The sequence below is a fragment of the Myripristis murdjan genome, chromosome 24, assembly GCF_902150065.1.
Source record: "Myripristis murdjan chromosome 24, fMyrMur1.1, whole genome shotgun sequence".
Taxonomy (NCBI): Eukaryota; Metazoa; Chordata; class Actinopteri; order Holocentriformes; family Holocentridae; genus Myripristis; species Myripristis murdjan.
This window is the reverse complement of record NC_044003.1, coordinates 350,001-376,939: the sequence shown is the minus strand read 5'-3', so window position 1 is coordinate 376,939 and position 26,939 is coordinate 350,001. Positions and strand designations below refer to the sequence as shown.

Sequence of the window (26,939 nt, the reverse complement as noted above, 5' to 3'; positions counted from 1 at the left end):
TGCAGGCTGGTCTTACTGTGAAAACTAAATAAATGTCGCACATTCCTTTTATTCTCAGTGGAAAATGCAATATTTTAAGAGAGCTTATGCATTCAAATGCGTTTTGATAACATTTCTAGCGGGAAATGTGCATTTTATTTCCAAAATCTTCGTTCAGTTAATGTATATGATGTTTACTTTGTTAGTTATTACAAAGATTCTTTCAGGTTTCTATCGTTGCTATGGCTGTTGCTATGGACGCTGCTACCACTGTCGCTGATGTAGCTTCCGCTCGCCGTGGAAATCTGGGGAGGGAGGTGTGGGGTTAACCTGCTCTCACAGAAATCTGAAATGAGCATGACCTCCTAATAACGCATTGCGTGCTCCTCGCATGTAACCTGTTTTAATCATAGGTTTCTATGGTTTTAATTCCGTGTGATCACCACACAAACGGTGTGCACTGAAAGCCAGCGAGGTTCCGTGACGTCACGCTGTGGGTGGCGGTTCATAGATCCCGGAAGTGCAAATTTAATCGATATTCTGGAAAAAGGTCTGATTATTAGCCATAACGTTGTAACCATCCAAGGCAGACTTACCACGAGCTATGAGGTTGTGTAACGATGGCATGTGCTTCAGCCGAGTCCACAAGTCCCGTATAATATCAACTTTATTTTAAGAAAACACGTTTTATTTGCGATGTCATATCACGGAGAAGCACTACATTACCCATAATCCTAGTGTTTATCAGCGACGTGTTTGATTTGACTTTCATCAATAAAGTCAATAAAGTGTAATAAAGTGCATGAAAGTTGATAATATGCTGATATGTTACGCCATTGAACACAACCCTTTCAGTCAGCGAAACAGAGCGGGTGGAAAAACCGTCGAAACACGTCAAAATAGCACTAAAGATTTATAGGCTATATATATATTTTATTTTTCATAACATCTTTATTCATGATATAAACATGGGCTACATGTTAAGGTTATAGTTTTGGTGTTGAAAAACTACCGTATGTATGTTTTTTAAACCTAATTTCACAACTTATACCCTAACCCGGAAGAGGGGTACCAGAACTACAATCTGCGCGGAGTTGCAACACACAGAGGTGTCCTGCGCCATAGATTTTGTAGTTCTAATATGTTATGTCTATTATGTGATGTTGTGATCACTAATTTTTCAATCTTAATCAAAGTTTTTGGGTGTGGGAAGAACGCCTGTTTGGTCAGATTTTCTTTATTTTTTTCTTAAGATAGTGAAATCATGTTTTTTCCATGTTTTGACACTATTCAGTGGCGCCCCCTATTGGTTTGCCATCGGGCATGATAGTAGAGGTCAAGAGCTTTCCAAAAATGTTGACCCCATGTCTCTACCATAGTTTGTTGCTGCACTGTAAGCCTTTAAAAGTGTCTCAGGTGCAAGGTTCAAAGGGCACTAGTGGGGAGCAGGAACTGCCCACTGGTCTCACACTGAGATATGTTACTCCATAGGTCAAGACCTTTCAAACGATGTCTTCATTGTTGTTCTGTGACAAAGTTTGATTTTCATCGTGCTCCAAGCCAAGGCTGTCTCAGGTGTACATCTGCAGACCTCTTTTAGGGCCAAGCTTGATAAAATCAGTCAAACTTCTTTAAGGGGGTATTTAATGGCCAAATTTATTTAGAATATTGATGTTAGTCTTAAACACAGTCATACTTTTCAATTTGGACCATTTCAAAGCTTATTTTCCCCTTAAAATACTCAGTGTTTCATATTTCATATTTTCCCATTGACTTAATATGGCCACCTGAGACACTTTTAAAGGCTTACAGTGCAGCAACAAAAAATGGCACAGACATGGGGTCAACATTTTTGGAAAGCTCTTGACCTCTATTGTCATGTCCAATGGCAAACCAATAGGGGGCGCCACTGACTAGTGTCAAAACATGGAAAAAACATGATTTCACTATCTTAAGAAAAAAATAAAGAAAATCTGACCAAACAGGCGTTCTTCCCACACCCAAAAACTATAATGAAGATTGAAAAATTAGTGATCACAACATCACATAATAGACATAACATATTAGAACTACAAAATCTATGGCGCAGGACACCTCTGTGTGTTGCAACTCCGCGCAGATTGTAGTTCTGGTACGCCTCTTCCGGGTTAGGGTATAAGTTGTGAAATTAGGTTTAAAAAACATACATACGGTAGTTTTTCAACACCAAAACTATAACCTTAACATGTAGCCCATGTTTATATCATGAATAAAGATGTTATGAAAAATAAAATATATATAGCCTATATAAATCTTTAGTGCTATTTTGACGTGTTTCCGCGGTTTTTCCACCCGCTCTGTTTCGCTAACTGAAAGGGTTGTGTTCAATGGCGTAACATATCAGCATATTATCAACTTTCATGCACTTTATTACACTTTATTGACTTTATTGATGAAAGTCAAATCAAACACGTCGCTGATAAACACTAGGATTATGGGTAATGTAGTGCTTCTCCGTGATATGACATTGCAAATAAAACGTGTTTTCTTAAAATAAAGTTGATATTATACGGGACTTGTGGACTCGGCTGAAGCACATGCCATCGTTACACATCCTCCTAGCTCGTGGTAAGTCTGCCTTGGATGGTTACAACGTTATGGCTAATAATCAGACCTTTTTCCGGAATATCGATTAAATTTGCACTTCCGGGATCTATGAACCGCCACCCACAGCGTGACGTCACGGATCCTCGCCGACTTTCAGTGCACACCGTTTGTGTGGTGACCACACGGAATTAAAACCATAGAAATCGATTAAAACAGGTTACATGCGAGGAGCACGCAATGCATTATTAGGAGGTCATGCTCATTTCAGATTTCTGTGAGAGCAGGTTAACCCCACACCTCCCTCCCCAGATTTCCATGGTGACAGTGAGGAAGGGACTTCCGAGCGGAAGCTACATCAGCGACAGTGGTAGCAGCGTCCATAGCAACAGCCATAGCAACGATAGAAACCTGAAAGAATCTTCGTATTAACTAACAAAGTAAACATCATATACATTAACTGAACGAAGATTTTGGAAATAAAATGCACATTTCCCGCTAGAAATGTTATCAAAACGCATTTGAATGCATAAGCTCTCTTAAAATATTGCATTTTCCACTGAGAATAAAAGGAATGTGCGACATTTATTTAGTTTTCACAGTAAGACCAGCCTGCAGCGCATAGGTCACGTGAGCACAACTTTCTGGTTCACAATTACGTGGGAAATATACAAATTATAGTGCAATATTTTTCGTAGGAATTTGTATGAACGTTGAATGAGAACAGCCTGCTTCATGAATGGCAGATCTGTTAATTTGGTTCTCTATTCCTGGATCACTGAAGTCAACAGAAACAGCCAATACACACCATAGCTGCATTTCAGTCTATTTACATGTAGTTCCTCTACAGGAAAATAAGATCAGAATTCAAGAGACAGCTGAGACATGAGGTTAATAGCATGACACAACATTCTTGGTTTTCATTCCACTCAGTTTATTAAAAAAGCACATGTAATTGTTACAACAAAGTACACTGAAGTTCTCGCACACCTGAAGAGTAATTACCTCGGCGGCACTCGGAGAGGCGCTGTTTTGACTGGTAAGTTGAATAAGAGAGTGATTGGAGCTTTGGAGGCTACAAGTTTGCCTGCGTTATCCTTTGGACGTGCAATATGGATAACTGCCAATAACTGTAACAATACCTTAATATGAATGGTGTCAAGTAAAGGCGCCTCGTTGAAATCAATGAGCTCTGTGTCTTGTGGGCTGTCGGCTACGGCTGTGTCGCTGTCAGAGTGACGTAATATGGCAGCTGCCAGCGTCGTCATGGCAACGAATGCGCTGGCTTCTGAGGTGACGGTCGGCTAAAATTATTTATCTAGAAACTAATAAATTACTGAAGTAGACTGTTTAGACGATCGGTCTTCACCCGGGTTTGTGTAAATGAGACTCTACATAGAATTAATAAAATCGAGGGCTTAAACAACGTCAACGGTACAACATTAAGCAAAGAGTGTGCAACAGTCTAAACAGTGATCTACCTCACCACAGCCACCCGCACAGGAAACCAACTTTATAAGCTGTAAACAAGTGCATACGAGAGCTGGGGGGTGGAATATAATAAAATATTTACTGCAGCCGAACTGCTAATTACACTCCATCTAGATGACCAATGTTAAGAAAAAGTTAAGCTGTTGGTTAATTTCAGATATATTTTTTTTAGTAGGCCTATAGGCTAAGCTTCTTGGCTGGGGGAGGCGGGCAGGCTTGGTTTACTTCCGGGTTTTAAATGGTCGTAAAAATGAATATTGAAACAAATATATTAACCATTTCCCGCAGCCGAAACATAAATTACCCTGCCTTTAGTTGGTTTGTTTGGGAGGGAAAAAAAAAAACATTTAAACAATGTTGATTTATTTCGGATATTTTATCAAGTAGCCTATTCGCGTTGGTGGGTTCCATGGACAGTTATATTAACGCTTCAAGTTTGCAAGATATCCAAATTAAAAGTAATCAGATTTATAATATAAACGTCCACATATGTTGTCTTTGGAATAAAAACGGCTTGGAAAGCAAGAAAATAAAGGGCTTTTATGGGACAGTAAGCTATTTGTGTCATACCATGGCACCATGGCAACGGATGTCAACAATGTTGGATTCCAACGTTTGCTGGCGAGACCGGGCGAAATCTTCGTGATAACTAACAAATTAAAGACCGTATACATTCACTGAACCCACATTATGCAAGAAGTGCACATTTTTCGCTGGAAATATTATCAAAACACATTTAAATATAGAAACGACCTCAAAATATTGCATTTTCTAGGCTGCTTTGGCACTATACGGATGTCAACAATGTTGGATTCCAACGTTTTGCTGGCAAGTCCGGGCGAAATGATCGTGATTACTAACAAACTAGAGAACGTATACATTCACTGAACACAGATTACGAAAACAAAGTGCATATTTCTCGCTAGAAATGTCATCAAAACACATTTTAATACAGAAACTACCTTAAAATATTACATTTTCCACTGAGAATGAACGAAATGTCCGCCATCTTGCTTCCTTTTGCAGTCAGAAACTTGGAAGTCACGTGACCCGGGCGCAGGGACCACTATAACAATTGAATGTTGATATGTAACGAATTTGAGCTTGGAAACGTTGATAGGATAACGTTTCCCTAGTTTGCAGAAACGTAAAAAAGACAGACAGACAGACAGGAGGCCAGGGGCCCTCTGGTGGCCAGGGGCCCTCTGGAGGTCAGGGGCCCTCTGGACGTCAGGGGCCCTCTGGAGGTCAGGGGCCCTCTGGACGTCAGGGGCCCTCTGGAGGTCAGGGGCCCTCTGGACGTCAGGGGCCCTCTGGACGTCAGGGGCCCTCTGGTGGTCAGAGGCCCACTGGACGTCAGGGGCCCTCTGGTGGTCAGGGGCCCTCTGGACATCAGGGGCCCTCTGGAGGTCAGGGGCCCTCTGGAGGTCAGGGGCCCCACCTCTCCATGCTCTGGAGCCGCAGAGCATTTGAAGTCAGAAACTCCAGCATCAGTGATGTGACCTGTAAACTGTCACTGTCATCACTAACAAACTTTGTTGTCATTTTAAGGTTTTTTGTGCTTTTTCCCTTTCATTCATTCATTCTTTATTTATTTGTTTATTGTGGGTTTTTGTGTGTGTGTGTGTGTGTGTGTGTGTGTGTGTGTGTGTTTTTGTTTTTTGCTTATTCTTCACCAGTCCTTCAGTTTTTTTTTTTCAAAAACATGGACAAAAGGTCATGAGTACATTAGCAAGAAATTACCTGAATATATTTCTGCAAATTACAGAAAAAAATTCCTGTTATTATTAACAATTTCTAATGATCATAATGGGTCATTTAAAGGTCAGATCAGTGACACGACCAGAGTTCTGGTGAAAGGCGTCTGAACGCGGCTGTCAGCATTTTAACTGTTCCTCATTTTGCTGAGGAACCCTAGAAGACCTGGAAGACCTGGAGGAGCCTCAGGGACCCTGAAGGAGCTTTAGAGACCCTGGAGGAGCTTCGGGGAACCTGGAGGAGCCTCAGGAACCCTGGAGGAGCTTCAGGGACCCTGGAGGAGCCTCAGAGACCCTGGAGGAGCCTCAGGGACCCTGGAGGAGCCTCAGGGACCCTGGAGGAGCCTCAGGGACCCTGGAGGAGCTTCAGGGACCCTGGAGGAGCTTTAGAGGCCCTGGAGGAGCCTCAGAGACCCTGGAGGAGCTTTAGAGACCCTGGAGGAGCTTCAGGGACCCTGGAGGAGCCTCAGAGACCCTGGAGGAGCCTCAGGGACCCTGGAGGAGCCTCAGGGACCCTGGAGGAGCTTCAGGGACCCTGGAGGAGCTTCAGGGACCCTGGAGGAGCCTCAGGAACCCTGGAGGAGCCTCAGGGACCCCACCTTTTTCTTGGCCGAGGAAACAGAGAGACTGCAGGGTCTGCAACATGAGGACCACGTTCTCCTGCAGGCTTCCTGATCTCTGACAGGTTCTTACCAGGAGAACACAGAACAGGAACCGGCAGAACGTCACACGGCTCAACATTCATCACCTGATCACATAATCAGTTGTATCAATATATAATAATATAATGATATCATGCGTTCTGTCATGGTTTTGTGTTTCTTGTGTTTTGTTTGATTCTGTCATGGTTTTGTGTTTCTTGTGTTTTGGTTTGATTCTGTTTCCTGAGTTTCTTTTGCCTAGTTCCTTTCAGTGGTTTCACCTGTGCCTTGTTTGCTCCTCCCTGTGCCACACCTGTCCTGTGTCTGTCAATTATCCCTGATTGTTCTGATCCCTCCCAGTGTTTCCCTCAGCCTATCCTCTGTGTTCTCCTGTCTTGTGCTCCAGCCCCTTCCCCAGGTGTGTCTTGTTTGATCATTAGTTCTTGTGTATTTAAGTCCTCTTTGAGTTCTGTTCCTTGTTGGTTCATTGTTTAGTTTTGTGTCCTGTTGCGTTCTGCCTGGTTTCTTGCGTTCTTGTATATATAAAATTGTGTTTGCCATTGAGCAATTTTTGCCTGCGGCTCCTGCTTTTGGGTCCTCCACCTTCCAGCCCTTTCGTGTCACGTTCGGTGTGTGATGCTGACACTCAGAAACATTACGGCTCTAAGATGAAAACATTTTGAAAAAGCTTCATTAGAGGACTTTTTTTTGTTGAAGTTCTTTGAGGAACCTTTGTGGTGGATCTTTGAAGCACTTGTTTGGCTGCAGTTGCCTTTATTTTTCCTTTCAACAAATAAGAATCAACATTTTTTTGATGATGTTTGAGGAACTATTCTGGTTCCTCAAAGAACCCTGTTTTATGGCTCCTTGAGGCTCCATCCCAGAGAGCAGAATGTGATTGAAACAGTTGGTTGGTTTCCATCCAAATAAATCGAAATTTTTGAGCGAATTTTGTCAAAATGTGCAAAAGAAAATGCGAATTTCTGCCTGTTTCCATTAGTTTTGTTTTGCAATTACTGAAAGAAGAGTGCGCCGTGAGATGATGTCATCAGACAGCGTCTGTGTGTCACTGAACAACAACAAACACTCAGCTGACACTCAACAGCTGATCAGGGACAGATTCCTGCTGAACTTGTCGGCTCTTGGGAGAAGTCTGCTTACTATTTTGGCAGCGCTAACTTCAGACCGAACCATCCTGAATAAGGAATAAGAGACTAATAATAATAATAATAATAATAATAATAATAACTAATAATAAGACTGTAGCGTAGAAGTGTGACGTGGTATCCGGTCCAGTCATCGTTTATTCGCAAAACCTGTTTCCACAGCAAAAAGTCCCATTTTGTTTTATCGATATGCTGAGAAATCCACCCCCTCCAAGCGTAAAAACTTTTTTGCGAATTTTCGGCCGTTTTTCGAATTTCTGGCGTTTCCATCCAAGTTTTTTTTTTTTTTTTTTTTTTTCGCAATTTCTGAAAATGTGAATAAAAATAGGTGGATGGAAACCCAGCCACAGCTGAAATGTGTCCAGGCAGAAATATTGAATCCATGTTGAAACCCGACATTGAAATTATACAGAAAGTGTCCCTGAGATTTGATGTTGAATCAAAGTTGGATTTTCAACAACAGCTGACCCTGAATCAGTGTTGCTTCAACCATCATCTACATGGGAATCCACTTTAGCAAGACACTGACTTCAGTGTCTTGCTCAAGGACACTTCGGCACACTCTGGAGGAGCCGGGGATCGAATGGGGAACCCTCCAGTTACCAGACGACCGCTCTGCCCCCTGAGCCACGCCTCCCCCGGAGCCCCCCTCCTCACCCGGAGCCCTCCTCCTCACCCACAGCCCTCCTCCTCACCAGGAGCCCCCCTCCTCACCCGGAGCCCCCCTCCTCACCCGGAGCCCTCCTCCTCACCCACAGCCCCCCTCCTCACCCGGAGCCCTCCTCCTCACCCGGAGCCCCCCTCCTCACCCGGAGCCCCCCTCCTCACCAGGAGCCCTCCACCTCACCAGGAGCCCTCCTCCTCACCCGGAGCCCCCCTCCTCACCCGGAGCCCCCCTCCTCACCCGGAGCCCCCCTCCTCACCCGGAGCCCCCCTCCTCACCCGGAGCCCTCCTCCTCACCCACAGCCCTCCTCCTCACCAGGAGCCCCCCTCCTCACCCGGAGCCCCCCTCCTCACCCGGAGCCCTCCTCCTCACCCACAGCCCCCCTCCTCACCCGGAGCCCTCCTCCTCACCAGGAGCCCCCCTCCTCACCCGGAGCCCTCCTCCTCACCAGGAGCCCTCCACCTCACCAGGAGCCCTCCTCCTCACCCGGAGCCCCCCACCTCACCCGGAGCCCTCCTCCTCACCCACAGCCCTCCTCCTCACCCGGAGCCTGCCCGCTGGCCGCTGCCCCCCCAGGACTCTGTACAACACAGACTCAGCAGAGATTCAGCCATTAAACTCATAACACAATAACACAACGCTGATTCAACAGTTTCCTTTCTACCTGTCATCTTTCTTTTCAGTGGTTGATCCACCACTGATCTTTAACCCTGACCAAATCAACCAAAAATCAATGTTTCTGACCATAAATCAATGTTGATCTAACAGCTTCTGCTATGCAGGATGGAACCTCTTAAAGAACCTTCCTCTTTACAGAACGGAGCCAGAAATGACTCTACTCTCTGGCATCAGTCTGAAGAACCAGCTTTGGCTGCAGTCGGCACCTTTATGTTTGTGTGTGTGTGTGTGTGTGTGTGTGTGTGTGTGTGTGTGTGAGACATACCTGCGGTTCTGATGTTAAAATGATGGAGCAGAATAATCCGTTCTGACAGAATCTGACTTCAGATCAGATCTGAGGCAGCGAGCTGATCTGCTGACAGACGACACCGACGCTGAGGCTCCGCCCCCGCTCTGAGAGTGTGTGTGTGTGTGTGTGTGTGTGTGTGTGTGTGTGTGTGTGTGTGTGTGTGTGTGGGTGTTTGCTGCACTTTGCCTCCTGAGGATGAGGATGAGGAAGATTAAAGCCCTTGGGCTACATTTTGGGTCATGATGGGGTAAAAACAAAAAGATGTTGCACACATACACACACACACACACACACACACACACACACACACACTGATCATGTAGCAGTCAGTCATTCTTTTATTCAGTCTCACTCTCCTCAGTTCTTTTTCCTGTCTTTGGTTTTTGTTGCTGCTGCAGCTCTGTGACTCCCCGAGGTGAAGACTTACCTTACCTTACCTTACCTTACCTTACCTTACCTTATCTTACCTTATCTTATCTTACCTTATCTTACCTTATCTTATCTTATCTTATCTTATCTTATCTTATCTTACCTTACCTTATCTTATCTTATCCATGGGGGCCATACGGGACAGGCGGCCCCGTGCCTGCAGATCATATCTACATGTTTGTAGATCTACAGCGTGTAGAGCTAGATGGATGTAGATCTACAGCGTGTAGAGCTAGATGGATGTAGACAGACACAGAGCAGGGCAGTGTGCTGGGGTTCATGTTGTTGTTTGTTTGTTTATGTGCTTTATGGACAACAAACATCTGAATCCATCAAGAGGGTTCATGTTAATAAGTGTGTGTGTGTGTGTGTGTGTGTGTGTGTGTGTGTGTGTGTGTGTGTGTGTGTGTGTTAATGTGTTTCCTGTGGAAAGTTAACAAGCATATAAATGTGAGTGTGTCAGTCAAGTTCATCTATTATTGATCAGCTCTGCATCAATTGTTAACAGGCAGCTATTGATCCAGTTACAGCTCACACACCATGACCACACACACACACACACACACACACACATACACACACACACACAGCAGAGTAAAGTCAGTCAAACATCCTGTGAATCACAGTGCTGCCCTCTAGTGGCCATATTGTAGAGGTTTAATTCACACACACACACACACACACACACACACACACAAATGTGCGCGCGTGTTTCATCTTTCCCTTGGCAGGCTCTCAGTGGAAACCAGAGGTCAAAGGTCATGACTCAGTCACACTCCACGGCTCAGATCGCTGCTAATTGGCTAAAAGCCTTGTGATGTCATCAGCAGAGATAAGACAGAGGCTGGTGTCCTTTCACTCTGGTGACTGACAGCCTAAGCCCCGCCCCTCTAGCCTGGGGGAGCCAATCAGCACGACGGAGCACAGCGTCTCACCTGAACTCCTGAGCTCCCGAGCCTCTGCGTGACATCACGATGACATCACCGTGTCCGCAGGCCGGGGCCGTCCCGCTCGGACGGCGATGTGTCGGGACCCGTCTCCACGGCAACGGGCCAGCCACGCCTCCGCCCGCGGAGATGGTCACAGCCCGACAGGAGGACGGAGACGCCGACGAGGACGAGGGGAGGAAGAGCAGGAGGCCGAATCGCCCCGGGGCCCCCGGCCTGTGGAGCCAGCTGACCCCCCCTCTCTGCTGACCCCCTCTCTGCTGACCCCCCCTCTCTCTCATGCTGTTCACAAGTCGACTTATTGTCTGCTGAGGCATGGCATCCCACTCTTCTTGAAGGGCGGCCCTCAGGACATTGAGGTTCTGGGGTACAGAGCTCCGAGCCTCTACACGGCCACTCAGCTGATCCCATAGGTTTTCTATGGGATTCAGGTCTGAGAAAGTGCAGGCCACTCCATCTGAGGTACCCCAGTCTCCAGCAGCCGTTCCCTAATGATACGACCTCGATGAGTTGGAGCATCAAACACCTGATGTGAATTTTGCCGTTAAACTCCTTGTTAGAGAACAGCAACTTGTGCAAAAAGTACTGAAACATTGAACAGTTGGACATGTGCATTCAAAAGTTTACAGAAGGTCACATTAAGTTCACCTGGAAAGGTTAGAATGCATTTTAGCTTCATCCTGAAATTTCACCCGGAAGCCGAATATCCCTAACTTTTTGTGAGTAGTGTATGTGGAAAATAAATAATGGAATCCAGTATATGCACATATATGTTATCTTATGTCAGAGACCAAATATTTACGCCACATACTTGCACACATATCCTGAAATATATGTCCAAGTATGTGAACTTATATGTCCCATTATTTAATATATATGTTCATATATGGCCATATATCAGATTTACGTATGGGAGGCTCCGGCTGCAGAGGCTGCAGAGGCTGCAGAGGCTGCAGAGGCTGCAGAGGCTGCGGCTCTGCTTTGCTTTCTTCCATCCATCCATCCATCTTCTGCCTCTTATCCGGGGCCGGGTCACGGGGGCAGCAGTCTGAGCAGGGACGCCCAGACTTCCCTCTCCCCAGACACTTCAGCCAGCTCCTCAGGAGGAACCACAAGGCATTCCCAGGCCAGCCGAGAGACATAGTCCCTCCAGTGTGTCCTGGGTCTTCCCCGGGGCCTCCTCCTGGTGGGGCACGCCCGGAACACCTCCCCAGGGAGGCGTCCAGGGGGCATCCGAAACAGATGCCCGAGCCACCTCAACTGGTTCCTCTCGATGCGGAGGAGCAGCGGCTCTACTCCAAGCTCCTCCCGAGTGACCGAGCTCCTCACCCTATCTCTAAGGGAGTGCCCGGCCACCCTGCGAAGGAAACTCATTTCAGCCGCTTGTATCCGCGATCTTGTCCTTTCGGTCATTACCCAAAGCTCATGACCATAGGTGAGGGTAGGAACGTAGATTGACTGGTAAATCGAGAGCTTCGCCTTTCAGCTCAGCTCCTTCTTCACCCCGACGGATCGGTACACCGACCGCATCACTGCAGAGGCTGCACCGATCCACCTGTCAATCTCATACTCCATCCTTCCCTCACTCGTGAACAAGACAAAAATTTTCAAAATTTGCACATTGACCTACCTCTATGCACATTTTATACACCCATGCACACGTTTTTTTCTGGGTTTTTTTTGTTGCACATTGCTTTTTGCGCACTGGGTTGTACTTAGATCTTATTCTTTATTTTTATCTTTTTTTATTGATTTATTTAATCTGTAATCTGTGGATACTGCTGAAAAACTGCGAATTTCCTGCGGGATGAATAAAGTATCTATCTATCTATCTCTATCTAAGACCCCGAGATACTTGAACTCCTCCACTTGAGGCAGGACATTGCTTTCTTCTCTTTTTCAATTTTCAGTTTTGTCCTTTGTCTTTTTTCTTTTCCCTTTTTCATTTTTAATTTGTCTCTCTTTTTTCATTTTTTCATGTTCTTTTTTTTTTGCTTGTCACTTTCCTCCCTGCATGTTTCTCTGTGTGTGTGTGTGTGTGTGTGTGTGTGTGTTAATTAAAGCTCAGTACAATATGGCCACCAGAGGGCAGCACTGTGATTCACGGGATTTTAGACTCTACCCTGCTGTGTGTGTGTGTGTGTGTGTGTGTGTGTGTGTGTGTGTTTACACAGTACTTGTCAAACATGTTCTATGGTTTCTGAGGTTTTGGCCCTGAAGTCCCTCCATACTGCAGCTACAGGGGGCGCCACACACACACACACACACACACACACACAGGCTTAGAGCTGCGTTGGCCTGTTATTGTTAAACTGTAAAGTTCTGTTTCCTGTCAGCTTTGGGTCAAAGGTCACAGTGCACACACACACACACACACACACACACACACACACACACACACACACACACACACACACACACACACACACACACACACGCACACACACACACACTCACACACACACACACACACACACACACACACACACACACACACACACAGGAATTTCCTGCCATACCAAAAGAGTCAGAACTCTCCTCCCTGTCTCCTTGTCTCCTCTCTCCTTGTCCCCTTGTCTCCTTGTCCCTTGTCTCCTCTATCCTAGTCTCCTTATCTCCTCAATCCTTGTCCACTTGTCTCCTTGTCTCCTCTTTCCTTGTCTCACTGTCCACTCTTTCCTCGTCTCCTTGTCTCCTCAATCCTTGTCCACTTGCCTCCTTTTCTCCTATCTCCTTGTCTCTTTGTTTCCTCTCTCCTTGTCTCCTTGTCTCCTCAATCCTTGTCCACTTGTCTCCTCTCTCCTTGTCTCCTTGTCTCCTCAAGGAGACACTTGTGTCCTCTCTCCTTGTCTCCTTGTCCCCTTAATCCTTGTCCACTTGTCTCCTTGTGTCCTCCCTCCTTGTCTCCTTGTGTCCTCAGAGTGTGTCAGGCTGCATCTAAACACAGGAAATCTGATCATTATAAAATAATTTCTTTGTCATAAAAAAAATATTTGTTTATTCACAATTTTCAATAAAAAATTTATTTTTATTTATTTTAGAGATAAAATCTGTGGGAAATGACAAAGAAATTATCAAAACATTTCCACAAAATAAAACTAATTGCAAAATTACTATAAACTATAATTAAATATTTTGTTTTATAAGAATAATCAGCTTTAAAAAAAAAAAAAAAAATCTGTTAAAAGCAACAAGTAGAAAAAATCCGTCAATAAATAAAAACATGGAGTTACAAGAAACCTGCTGAACACACACAAACCTACACACACACACACACACACACACACACACACACACACACACACACACACACACACACACACACACACACACAGAGAGGCTTCTCCCAACGCCTGTCAATCACGCGATGACGTCATGTATCCATAGCGTTTCCGGTGTAGGAAGGCGGATCCTCCATGTTCCCTCGGGACGCACGGACGCTGCGTCAAGACGCCGCGGACGAGCAGCGGCCAGCTTCCGGATTCCAGATTTTACTTTTCAAAATAAATGTCCCGATAAACACAATAACAGCTCAGAGGCTTTGCGACTGAAAAGGAACAAGAGCGAACAAACTGTTAATTTTGACGTCACACCTGGAGTTTCATGTTTGTTAATGCATTATTTTATCCCCTGTGGATTTACCGTACGTACTGATTTCTAAAACACTTTGATATTTGTAATTTGTTTTTGTGTTTCTTATGATTTAATTCTCCTGTTATGGATCTGAGCAGCTGAGCCAGTTTCCCCCCGGGGCTCAAAAAGTTTTTTTGAATCTGATTCTGATGAAAAAATGGCTTTTCTGTTGTTGTTATTATTATTGTTGTTGTTGTTGTTGTTGATGTTGGAGGAGCATGAGAGAAAGAATATTTGCCGTAATATTGTCCCGCCTCAGTTTCCCCAAATATACCAAATATTTATGTTTGCACTGCATTCTGGTTCTGTTCACTTCCAGTGGCATAGCTTTGCCACTGTGTGGAGAAAGAAGAAAAATAGAGCCAGGAGAGGAGGGCAAAAATAAAAATAATAAATAAACAAATAAACAAACACAATTACAGAAATGACAGAAAACAAACTCACATATTTGCTGAGATTAAAGTGGTACATTTAAAAGAACAAACTCACAATTTAAAAAATAAAAAATTCTGAGATTATAAAGAGGGATCCAGTCTGAAGGAAATCCTGCTGGTCTGAGTCCAGAACCCCAACCTCCTCCTCAGCATCTGGACTCTGAAGAGACGTTGCTGTGACTTGGGCCGATTCAGAAGAAAACAATCTGCTGATTCTGGCTCAGATCAGCAGGATCTCCTTGTTCCTGAATCCCATGTCAGAGTCGATTTTTTAGGCTACTTAAATTTGTGATTTATAAATATATATCTCAGAGTTTATAACCCCCCCCCCCCCCCCCCCCCCCCCCAGAGGCCCGGACACGCCGTGGTAGTTTGGCCTCCATCCGTTTGCCAGTCGACTTTTAATTTATTAATTTTATTTCTTGATGTATTTTATTTTGGAGCCCCCCTGACCGGAAGTGGTGCGTGCTGAGCGCGAGCTTGCGGCCGCCTGAGTCGAGGTGGATCAGCCATATTCCAGTCTGCAGCCACACCGGCAGCCGGGCTGCGACCCGCCCGAAAACACTTTAATCTGCGAAAAGAGGCGAGTCCCGCGGCTCGGAGCGGCTTCGGCTGGTTTTTCTGTCCGTTCCGGAAGGTTCGGGTTCGGGTTAGCGGGGCGGATCATCCGAGCGGGCAGCATGGAGGACCGGCGGCCAGCCTGAGAGTCGACGGTCTGAGCGACGTCCCGATTCCTGAGAGGAAAGTCCAGATTTATCGGGATTAGAGGCTCCGCGGTGCCCCGACACACCGAGACATGACTGCCGGCTGACACACACTCACACACACTCACACACACTCACACACTCACACACAACCCGCGGACACACACTGAGAAACGCTGCGATCAAAATGTCGGGATTATTTTCCGGGCTGCTGGCGAGCTAAGGCGGCTAGCCGGAGTTAGCAGCAGGAGAGCCGAGCCGACACACCGACAGAGAGCCGCTCCTGCACCGGGAACACAGGGCCGCCCGGGCCTCCTCACTGCGGGAACATGTCCGCCAAGGTCCGGCTGAAGCAGCTGGAGGAGCTGCTGCTGCAGCAGAAGCTGGCCGGGGCCCTGAGCGTGGAGACGCTGCTGGACCTGCTGCTCTGCCTCTACCAGGAGTGCAGCCACTCGCCCCTCAAGAGGGAGAAGCACGTCACCGACTTCCTGGAGTGGGGTGAGTCCTGCCCGGGGCCCGGGGCCCGGGGCCCGGGGCCCGGGGCCCGGGGCCGCGCTGGGGGGGTTCAGGGGACTTCTCGGGTGGTTCAGGGGTCCGTAGCGGGTGTCAGGGGGTCTCTGTGGTCCAGGGGGAGTCCCGGGGTGGTCGTGTGGGTCAGAGAGCTCCGCGGGGTCTGGACGAGCCCTCGGGGGTTCCTGATGCCCTGAGGAGCTGCAGGGCTTCCAGGGAGTCCGGACTCTCCTGGGTCAGATGATGACAAGCGGCTGGCCCGGCCCGGCCTGGTGTGTGTGTGTGTGTGTGTGTGTGTGTGTGTGTGTGTGTGTGTGTGTGTGTGTCTGTGTGTCTGTGTGTCTGTGTGTGTGTGTGTGTGTGTGTGTGTGTGTGTGTGGGCCAGCTCAGTGTGTAGTAAGGATGGGAAATACACGTCTATTCTGATCCTGGACAACAGACAGATCAGTCTGTACTGCCTGGCCTGGTCTGGCCCACTTTAGCCCAGCCTAACCTACTTTGGCCAAGTTTGGTCCTGTATGTCCTAGTTTGGACTAATTTGGGCTGGAGTGGCCTGGTTTGACCTGGCCTGGCCCTGTTTGGCCTGGTTCCTCAGGTGAATGGGTTCTGTTGCAGGTGTAAACATGTGCGATCACATGGAGATGCTGCACATGTGTGTAACATGCAGGCCTGCTGAGCCGCACGCACACACACACACACACACACACACACACACACACAGGAACACACACATGAACCTATGTCAAGGCTCCATCATGCCCTCTGATTCTCCCAGCAGCTCTCAGGTGTTTCCCTGTGGCTGCTGTTGTTTTGAGGTGAGGACGGAGCGCTGTGATTGGCTGGTTGTGCGGCGAGGGTGCAGGTTTAGACTCAAGCTGAAGTGACGGAGCCGCCACATCCTCCCAGGTGGCCCAGACCCTGACCCACATCCAGCACCAGCCTCTCCTGAGCTCCGCCCCCGCCCGCCTGAGCTCACACCGTCGCCCCGCCAGCAACACGCTACTGACACACTACTGACACGCTACTGACACGTCACTGACACGCTACCGTCACATTACCGACACGCTACTGACATGTCACCGACACGCTACTGACACGTCACCGACACACTACTGTCACATTACCGACACGCTACTGACATGTCACCGACACGCTACCGTCACATTACCGACACGCTACTGACACGTCACCGACACGCTACCGTCACATTACCGACACGCTACTGACACGTCACCGACACGCTACCGTCACATTACCGACACGCTACTGACACGTCACCGACACGCTACTGACACGTCACCCACACGCTACCGTCACATTACCGACACGCTACTGACATGTCACCGACACGCTACTGACACGCTACTGACACGCTACGGGGACATTAATGACATGTCACCGACACGCTACCGTCACATTACGACACACTACTGACACATCACCGACACATTACTGACACGTCACCGACACACTACTGACACGTCACCGACACACTACTGACACACTACTGACACGTCACCGACACACTACTGACACACTACTGACACGTCACCGACACACTACTGACACACTACTGACACGTCACCGACATGCTACTGACACGCTACCATCACATTACCGACACGTCACCGACACGCTACCATCACATTACCGACACGCTACTGACATGTCACCGACACGCTACCGTCACATTACCGACACGTCACCGACACGCTACCATCACATTACTGACACGCTACCGACACGCTACCGTCACATTACCGACACGCTACTGACACGTCACTCACACGCTACCGTCACATTACTTACACGCTACCGACACGTCACCGACACGCTACTGACACGCCACTGACACGTCACCCACACACTACAGTCACATTACCGACACGCTACTGACACGTCACCGACACGCTACCGTCACATTACTGACACGCTACTGACATGTCATCAACACGTCACCGACACGCTACCGTCACATTACTGACACGCTACTGACATGTCATCAACACGTCACCGACATGTTACTGACATGTCACATCATGTCATCGATACGTCACCGTCACGTTACGTCACATTACCTCGTGTCGTCTTCGTCTCGCCTTCATGTCGTCCTCGTGTCGTCTTCATGTCGTCCTCGTGTCGTCTTCATGTCGTCCTCGTGTCGCCTTCATGTCGTCCTCGTGTCGTCTTCATGTCGTCCTCGTGTCGTCTTCGTCTCGCCTTCATGTCGTCCTCGTGTCGCCTTCATGTCGTCCTCGTGTCGTCTTCATGTCGTCCTCGTGTCGTCTTCGTCTCGCCTTCATGTCGTCCTCGTGTCGTCTTCGTCTCGTCTTCATGTCGTCCTCGTGTCGCCTTCATGTCGTCCTCGTGTCGCCTTCATGTCGTCCTCATGTCGTCTTCGTCTCGCCTTCATGTCGTCCTCGTGTCGTCTTCATGTCGTCCTCGTGTCGTCTTCGTGTTGCCTTCATTGTCGTCCTCGTGTCGTCTTCATGTCGTCCTCGTGTCGCCTTCATGTCGTCCTCGTGTCGCCTTCATGTCGTCCTCGTGTCGTCTTCGCCTCGCCTTCATGTCGTCCTCGTGTCGTCTTCGTGTCGCCTTCATGTCGTCCTCGTGTCGTCTTCGTGTCGCCTTCATGTCGTCCTCGTGTCGCCTTCATGTCATCCTCGTGTCATCTTCGTCTCGCCTTCATGTCGTCCTCGTGTCGTCTTCGTCTAGCCTTCATGTCGTCCTCGTGTCGCCTTCGTGTCGTCCTCGCGTTGTCCTCGCGTCGTCCTCGTGTCGTCCTAGTGTCGTCTTCGCGTCGTCCTCGTGTCGTCTTCGCGTCGTCCTCGTGTCGTCTTCGCGTCGTCTTCGTCTCGCCTTCATGTCGTCCTCGTGTCGTCCTCGTGTCGTCCTCGCGTCGTCCTCGTGTCGTCTTCGTGTTGTTCTCGCGTTGTCTTTGTGTCGCCTTCATGTCGTCCTCGCGTCGCCTTCGCGTCGTCCTCGTGTCGTCTTCGTGTAGTCCTCGTGTCGTCCTCGTGTCGTCCTCGTGTCGTCTTCGTGTCGCCTTCATGTCGTCCTCACGTCGTCCTCGCGTCGCCTTCGTGTCGTCCTCGTGTCATCTTCATTATTTCGATATATGGGTCCTGGATGTGGCCATATTGTCATTTGGACAGTATTTCCTGGCCTGGTTTCCAGATCGTATTGGAGCTGAAGACCATTGGCTGGCCCTAAACCAATCACAGCAGGTTAACTGACTGTGTCATCAGGCGTCGCGTTTGTTTGTCCGTTCATTTATCGATGTCGTAACATTTCTTCAGAACAGAGGAATTCACTGAGTTTAGCTTTGCTGTTGGTGACATCACAACTCGTCAGACAATTTGTCGACCGGCCAATCAGGACGTCTCGCACGGATTCTGATCAGACGTCAGGAATCGCCTCGTCATTATAAAATGTGGGTGTGGCTTTAGCTTCAAGTGTGTTAAACCAATGAAAACTGTTTATTCCCACGTCACCTGAATGCAACACTGATGTAGCAGCAGACTGTCCAGGACTGACAAGAAAATTACAAGAACAAGATCAAAACATCAGAAAAATATACCGTCTTATTTTAAAACCAGCAAAAAGCCCAATATTTTTATATTACATCGTTAAAAATAAAATTCAAGAAAATTGCCATTAAATTACCTCCAAAAAATTGTTTAGAATTGATAAATAAATGAATAAAATTGTCCCTCCTTGTTGACTGACAGTAGCGGTGGTATCACCAGGAATGGGAGTGTGTGTGTGTGTGTGTGTGTGTGTGTGGCAGGTGGACTGTGTGACCTCGTCAGGTTAATTATTCCCTCGCTCCCTCATGTCGGCGTTCCTGTTGAAGTCGGTTTGGTTTGTCGGCGGCTCCGCCCCTCACTCTGAACTGACTTCCTGTGTTTTCAGTTGTATTTGGTGGGATTAGGATTAGTTATTTGGTCATTTTCTTATTTGGATCTTTGGATTTTTAATGGCAGTTTTCTTGTAATTTAATTAAAAAATTAAGTCTAATAATTTTAAATACATTTTACTGGTGATTTAATTTTTTTTCTAATTTTCCGGTAATTTTTTCTCCCTTTTAATTTCTAAATCATCTCCATCTTTTTTGTTAGTTTTCTTGTGTGTGTGTTTTTTTTTTTTTAATTAGAATGTTTTTTGTTATTTGGCTGCAGTTTTGTGGTGATTGTCTTGCAACAGGCTGTGTCACACGAACAATATCAGTGTGACTGAGAGATTTACTGAAAAAATTTTTTTTTTAAAAGGTTAGATTATGTGTCACTTTTCCATTTTCCACTTAAATCCCACATTTTACCCACATTAACACACTGCACAGGGCTGTGTGTGTGTGTGTGTGTGTGTGTGTATGCGCACACAGGTTTTTCAGGCCATGTGGTTTCACAGATGAAGATTAATGCAGTAAACATTTCATAATGCCAGAGCTTGCAGACTCGCGGCCACAGCTGTTTCAGCTGACAGACAGAGGGCATGCTGGGAAATGTGCTCAGGTGTCAGAGGGTTAATACCTGAGGTTCAGAGTCCACGCAGAGCCACTTCCTGCTGTCACACCTGCCGGAGCCGGCCTATCAGCAGCCTGACAGGCCGGCAGGTCAGAGGTCACCGTGCGCAGGGCGCAGGCTTCCTTCCCGCCGCCACTTCAACATCTGAGGTCCCGCGACGCCGGCGTCCCGGGGCCGCCCGGCAGGCCGGGGCCAGGGCCGGGGCCGGGGCCGCCCGGCAAGATGAAAAATACAGAGCTGGGTCAGGGGCTGGTGTTCTGTGAAAAAATAAAGATTTTAGAGTCATACATTTACAAGAAAAAAACTCACAAACAGTAAAAATTTGAAAATTTATGAGAAAAAATCAAAAATTCTGAGATTTAAAAATCACAAATTTACAATAAACAGGGAAATCAGTTTCTCCTCCTCCTGTGGGATCCAGTCAGAAGGAAATCCTGCTGGTTTGAGTCCAGAATCCCAACCTCCTCCTCAGCATCTGGACTCTGAAGAGACGTTGCTGTGACTTGGGCCGATTCAGAAGAAAACAATCTGCTGATTCTGGGCTCAGATCAGCAGGATCTCCTTGTTCCTGAATCCCATGTCAGAGTAGAATCTGCTGAGGGGATCAGCTGCAGGCCTGAGACTAGGGATGGCGAAAATGGAAAATTTTCTTGGTCGACCACCTGGCCTCATTAATCGGTTTATTTCAGTTAACCGAGAATATTATTCGACCGTCTGTAAAGTTTACAGACCGTCTGTAAAGTTTACAGACCGTCTGTAAAGTTTACAGACAGTGAAGAAGGCGTCCGTGTCCGTTCTGTACCACGGATCTCCCCTCAGGCCCCAAACCAGTTCAGACAGAAGATAATATGGAACACCCTTCATCCCCAAGAGCCTACATGATATCTTGCTAACATTATGTAATTTACGCATGCTGCTTACCGTGGTGTAGAAGAATTCTCTCTCTCCTCGTGAAAAATCTTGTCTCCAGACTCCTCGATGAGTCTGCTTGGTGGTTTTGACTCTTGCAGACTTGCAGGACAAACTTTGTTCAAACTCTCCGTGATCACCATGAGTCTGTCTCTACGAGCTGAGCTCTGAGCATGATGACGTAATCCAAGCCCCGCAGAGCGTCCCTTCGCTATGGTTACCGTATTAAACTGCATGTGGGTTCATGAGCAACTTCTTAGCTTTCAGGAACAGTTGGAATTTTTTCAATAGAGCAAACTTTACGGAAGTTAAAGTTCAAACGGTCAACAACCGGTCAAACGGCCACCGGTTAGCATCCCTACCTGAGACACAGCCAGTAGGGGGCAGCACAGGTGGAGCCGCTGACACAGAGGAGAGAAACAGTTTTTTTGAGGTTTTTCTTGTAAATCAGTGAGTTTTTCTGGCGGACGTGCCGCTGTAACCTCAGAGTCAGCAGAACACGGCGGCTCTAACTCGCCGTGATAAAATAAGGATCTTAAATCTGCTCTTTGGTCATAACAAGTGACTGTGATCATTTCTGTCATTTACTTTGAGGCACAAAGCACTCTGATTTCATTTGTTGACCTCATGTATTGATTTATTGATAGATTTAATGTGGCCTACCTTTTATTCTGTGCTTGTTTTCGGCTCAGAGGCGCTCAGCGAGGGCGTCGCCTCGCTTTGCGGTCAGAGTTTGATGGACGGGCGTCTCGTTTGTTCTGTTTCAGCCGGATAGAAACCAGGCCGGCTTCGACGCCTGAAACCCTGAAAGCATCAGGCTTTGTTCTGAGGTGGAACGCTCGCTCTGCCGCGCCGCCCACTCGCCTCTGGGTGGCGCCGGTCCCGGCCCTTTCACGCCTAGACGTCTGGCTCAGGCTGCAGAGCATGAAATGACCTGAAAATTTAGAGGAAATTAATAATTGATTCATAATAGCAGTAGGGATCAATAAAGTATTTCTGATTCTGATTTGGTTTGTTTGGTTTGTAGCGGGTCATTTTCTCGTTGGTTTTTGATTTTTGTACTTTCCTTCCTTTCAGCTGCAGCTCAACATTGGAGTGATTCAGTATAATTAGTACAGCATTATGAATGAATGCGTGTGCAGCTACAATTAATTTTTATTCTCATTTTATTAGTTTCTTTTTGTCAGTTAAAATGAAAAATGATCATCACTAAAATCATAAGTATTATCACGCTCAAAAATCTGATAAAATAATCAATACAGGATTTTTTTGTTTTTCTGCTCAGGAAGAACTGGAGCAGGTACACACACACACACACACACACACACACACACACACTATATACACTGAGCAGAATTCCACTCATTCCTGCTGATCACACACACAGGCTGCCCCTCCCCCCCAGCGCGCACACACACACACACACACACACACACACACACACACACACTACATCTGGTATTTGTGCTGGAACATGGCTCACACCCTCCACAGGGCTCATGGGAAATGTAGTTCTGTTGATGTGGACTCGCACGTGTACACACATACACACACACACACTCACACACACACACAGAACATGATAAAATCCTACAACTTGTTGGACCAGGCAAGTGAAGTCTGAAGTCCAGTGTGAAGCCTCTGCTCTCACCTCAGCTGTGTGTGTGTGTGTGTGTGTGTGTGTGTGTGTGTGTGTGTGTGTGTGTGTGTGTGTGTGTGTGTGTGTGCTACAGGACACTGGCTCAGTTGTCTGCTGGGAGCTGTGATGTTGACTCACCAGCTCTCATCAGTATCCATTGTGTTTCCAGGACAGAGCAACTGTTGACAGCGCACACACACACACACACACACACACACACTCTCTCGTCCTCTCTCCACTGAGCTGAGTCTGAGTTCTGGCTGTGACATCACTGTCAGGGGCGGGGCCTCTGATCTGGATTCCAGATATTTTTCTCACATGGCTCTGAAAGAGGAAGTGACATCACATGTGGGCAGGAACATTTGGCTTGTTAGTGTTGTTCATATTGTAAGTGTCTGTAGTGTCTGTAGTGTCTGTAGGGTCAGTAGTGTTGGTAGAGTCGGTAGTGTTGGTAGAGTCGGTAGTGTCGGTAGAGTCGGTAGTGTCGGTAGAGTCGGTAGTGTTGGTAGTGTTGGTAGGGTCGGTAGTGTCTGTAGGGTCGATAGGGTCGGTAGTGTTGGTAGGGTCGGTAGTGTTGGTAGAGTCGGTAGTGTCGGTAGGGTCGGTAGTGTTGGTAGTGTCGGTAGGGTCAGTAGTGTTGGTAGGGTCGGTAATGTCGTTAAGGTTGGTAGGGTCATTATTGCTGGTAGTATTGGTAGTGTTGGTAGGGTCAGTAGTGTCGGTAGTGTTGGTAGGGTCAGTAGTGTTGTTAGTGTTGGTAGGGTCAGTGGGGTCAGTAGTGTTGGTAGGGTCAGTAGTGTTGGTACTGTTGTTGGTGTTGGTAGGGTCAGTAGTGTCGGTAGGGTCAGTAGTGTTAGTGTTGTTGGTGTTGGTAGGGTCAGTAGTGTTGTTAGTGTTGTTGGTGTTGGTAGGGTCAGTAGTGTCAGTAGGGTCAATAGTGTTGTTGGTGTTGGTAGGGTCAGTAGTATCGGTAGGGTCAGTAGTGTTGTTAATGTTGGTAGGGTCAGTAGTGTCGGTAGTGTCAGTAGTGTTGTTAGTGTTGTTGGTGTTGGTAGGGTCAGTAGTGTTGGTAGGGTCGATAGGGTCAGTAGTGTTGTTAATGTTGGTAGGGTCGGTAGTGTCAGTAGTGTTGTTAGTGTTGTTGGTGTTGGTAGGGTCAGTAGTGTTGGTAGGGTCGATAGGGTCAGTAGTGTCGGTAGGGTCCGTAGTGTTGGTAGTGTTGGTAGGGTCAATAGTGTTGGTAGTGTTGGTAGTGTCAGTAGGGTCGGTAGGGTCAGTAGTGTTGGTAGAGTCGGTAGTGTTGGTAGGGTCATTATTGCTGGTAGTATTGGTAGTGTTGGTAGGGTCAGTAGTGTCGGTAGTGTTGGTAGGGTCAGTAGTGTTGTTAGTGTTGGTAGGGTAAGTGGGGTCCGTAGTGTTGGTAGGGTCAGTAGGGTCAGTAGTGTTGGTACTGTTGTTGGTGTTGGTAGGGTCAGTAGTGTCGGTAGGGTCAGTAGTGTTGTTAGTGTTGTTGGTGTTGGTAGGGTCAGTAGTGTCAGTAGGGTCAATAGTGTTGTTGGTGTTGGTAGGGTCAGTAGTATCGGTAGGGTCAGTAGTGTTGTTAATGTTGGTAGGGTCAGTAGTGTCGGTAGTGTCAGTAGTGTTGTTAGTGTTGTTGGTGTTGGTAGGGTCAGTAGTGTTGGTAGGGTCAGTAGTGTTGGTAGTGTCGGTAGGGTCCGTAGTGTTGTTAGTGTTGATAGGGTCAGTAGTGTTGGCAGTGTCAGTAGGGTCGGTAGGGTCAGTAGTGTTGGTAGTGTTGGTAGGGTCAGTAGTGTCGGTAGTGTTAGTGTTGGTAGGGTCAGTAGTGTCGGTAGTGTTAGTGTTGGTAGGGTCAGTAGGGTCAGTACTGTCGGTAGGGTCATTAGTGTTGGTAGGGTCGGTAGTGTTGGTAGTGTTGTTAGTGTTGGTAGGGTCAGTAGTGTTGGTAGGGTCAGTAGGGTCGGTAGGGTCAGTAGTGTTGGTAGTGTCGGTAGTGTTAGTAGGGTCGGTAGGGTCAGTAGTGTCGGTAGGGTCAGTAGTGTCGGTAGTGTTGTTAGTGTCAGTAGTGTTGGTAGGGTCGGTAGTGTTGGTAGGGTCAGTAGGGTCGGTAGTGTTGGTAGTGTTGGTAGGGTCAGTAGTGTCAGTGGGGTCAGTAGTGTTAGTGTTGGTAGTGTTGGTAGTGTTGGTAGGGTCAGTAGAGTCAGTAGTGTCAGTAGGGTCAGTAGTGTTGTTAGTGTTGGTAGTATTATTGTCAGGGCCAGTCGTGTTAGCAGTAGTGTTGGTAGGGTCGGTAGGGTCAGTAGTGTTGTTAGGGTCGGTAGGGTCAGTAGTGTTGGTAGTGTTGGCAGTAGTATTGTCAGGGTCAGTTGTGTTAGCAGTAGTGTTGGTAGGGTCGGTAGGGTCAGTCGTGTTGGTAGTGTTGGTAGGGTCAGTAGGGTCGGTAGGGTCGGTAGGGTCAGTCGTGTTAGCAGTAGTGTTGGTAGGGTCAGTAGGGTCAGTAGGGTCGGTAGTGTTAGTAGGGTCGGTAGGGTCAGTAGTGTCGGTAGGGTCAGTAGTGTCGGTAGTGTTGTTAGTGTCAGTAGTGTTGGTAGGGTCAGTAGTGTTGGTAGGGTCGGTAGTGTCGGTAGTGTTGTTAGTGTCAGTAGTGTTGGTAGGGTCAGTAGTGTCGGTAGTGTTGTTAGTGTCAGTAGTGTTGGTAGGGTCGGTAGTGTTGGTAGGGTCAGTAGGGTCGGTAGTGTTGGTAGTGTTGGTAGGGTCAGTAGGGTCAGTAGTGTCAGTAGGGTCAGTAGTGTGGTTAGTGTGGTTAGTGTTGGTAGTGTTGGTAGTGTTGGTAGGGTCAGTAGAGTCAGTAGTGTCAGTAGGGTCAGTAGTGTTGTTAGTGTTGGTAGTATTATTGTCAGGGCCAGTCGTGTTAGCAGTAGTGTTGGTAGGGTCGGTAGGGTCAGTAGTGTTGTTAGGGTCGGTAGGGTCAGTAGTGTTGGTAGTGTTGGCAGTAGTATTGTCAGGGTCAGTCGTGTTAGCAGTAGTGTTGGTAGGGTCAGTAGGGTCGGTAGGGTCGGTAGGGTCAGTCGTGTTGGTAGTGTTGGTAGGGTCAGTAGGGTCGGTAGGGTCGGTAGGGTCAGTCGTGTTAGCAGTAGTGTTGGTAGGGTCAGTCGTGTTAGCAGTAGTGTTGGTAGGGTCTGTAGGGTCGGTAGGGTCAGTCGTGTTGGTAGTGTTGGTAGGGTCAGTAGGGTCAGTAGGGTCGGTAGGGTCAGTCGTGTTAGCAGTAGTGTTGGTAGGGTCAGTAGGGTCAGTAGGGTCGGTAGGGTCAGTCGTGTTAGCAGTAGTGTTGGTAGGGTCAGTAGGGTCGGTAGGGTCAGTAGGGTCAGTCGTGTTAGCAGTAGTGTTGGTAGTGTTGGTAGGGTCAGTAGGGTTGGTAGGGTCAGTCGTGTTAGCAGTAGTGTTGGTAGTGTTGGTAGGGTCAGTAGGGTCGGTAGGGTCAGTCGTGTTAGCAGTAGTGTTGGTAGGGTCGGTAGGGTTGGTAGGGTCAGTCGTGTGAGCAGTAGTGTTGGTAGGGTCGGTAGGGTTGGTAGGGTCAGTCGTGTTAGCAGTAGTGTTGGTAGGGTCGGTAGAGTCAGTAGGGTCAGTCGTGTTAGCAGTAGTGTTGGTAGGGTCAGTAGGGTCGGTAGGGTTGGTAGGGTCAGTCGTGTTAGCAGTAGTGTTGGTAGGGTCAGTAGGGTCGGTAGGGTCAGTAGGGTCAGTCGTGTTAGCAGTAGTGTTGGTAGGGTCAGTAGGGTCGGTAGGGTCGGTAGGGTCAGTCGTGTTAGCAGTAGTGTTGGTAGTAATGTTATTGTTTGTATATTGAGGCTGCAGCTGTGTGTCTGTAAGGCCCACTCACATTAGCCTGTTCGTGCCGCAGCACGTTTGACCCCAGAATCCAGATTATGTGCCCAGGGTGAGGC

General features: G+C 47.6%; 1 protein-coding gene across 2 annotated transcripts in view; it reads left to right on the top strand.

Annotated features, from left to right (window-relative positions):
* Nucleotides 1-15,168: 15,168 nt before the first annotated feature.
* cdc42bpb (CDC42 binding protein kinase beta (DMPK-like)) overlaps nt 15,169-26,939 on the top strand; it is a 50,015-nt gene continuing 38,244 nt past the window's right edge. Inside the window, exon 1 of one of the 2 annotated variants that reach the window (XM_030046775.1) lies at nt 15,169-15,894. In XM_030046775.1, the coding sequence (XP_029902635.1) occupies nt 15,726-15,894 (169 nt within the window). In that variant the 5' untranslated portion in view covers nt 15,169-15,725. The remainder of the gene's footprint in view (nt 15,895-26,939) is intronic. The other variant, XM_030046774.1, reaches the window with a different exon arrangement.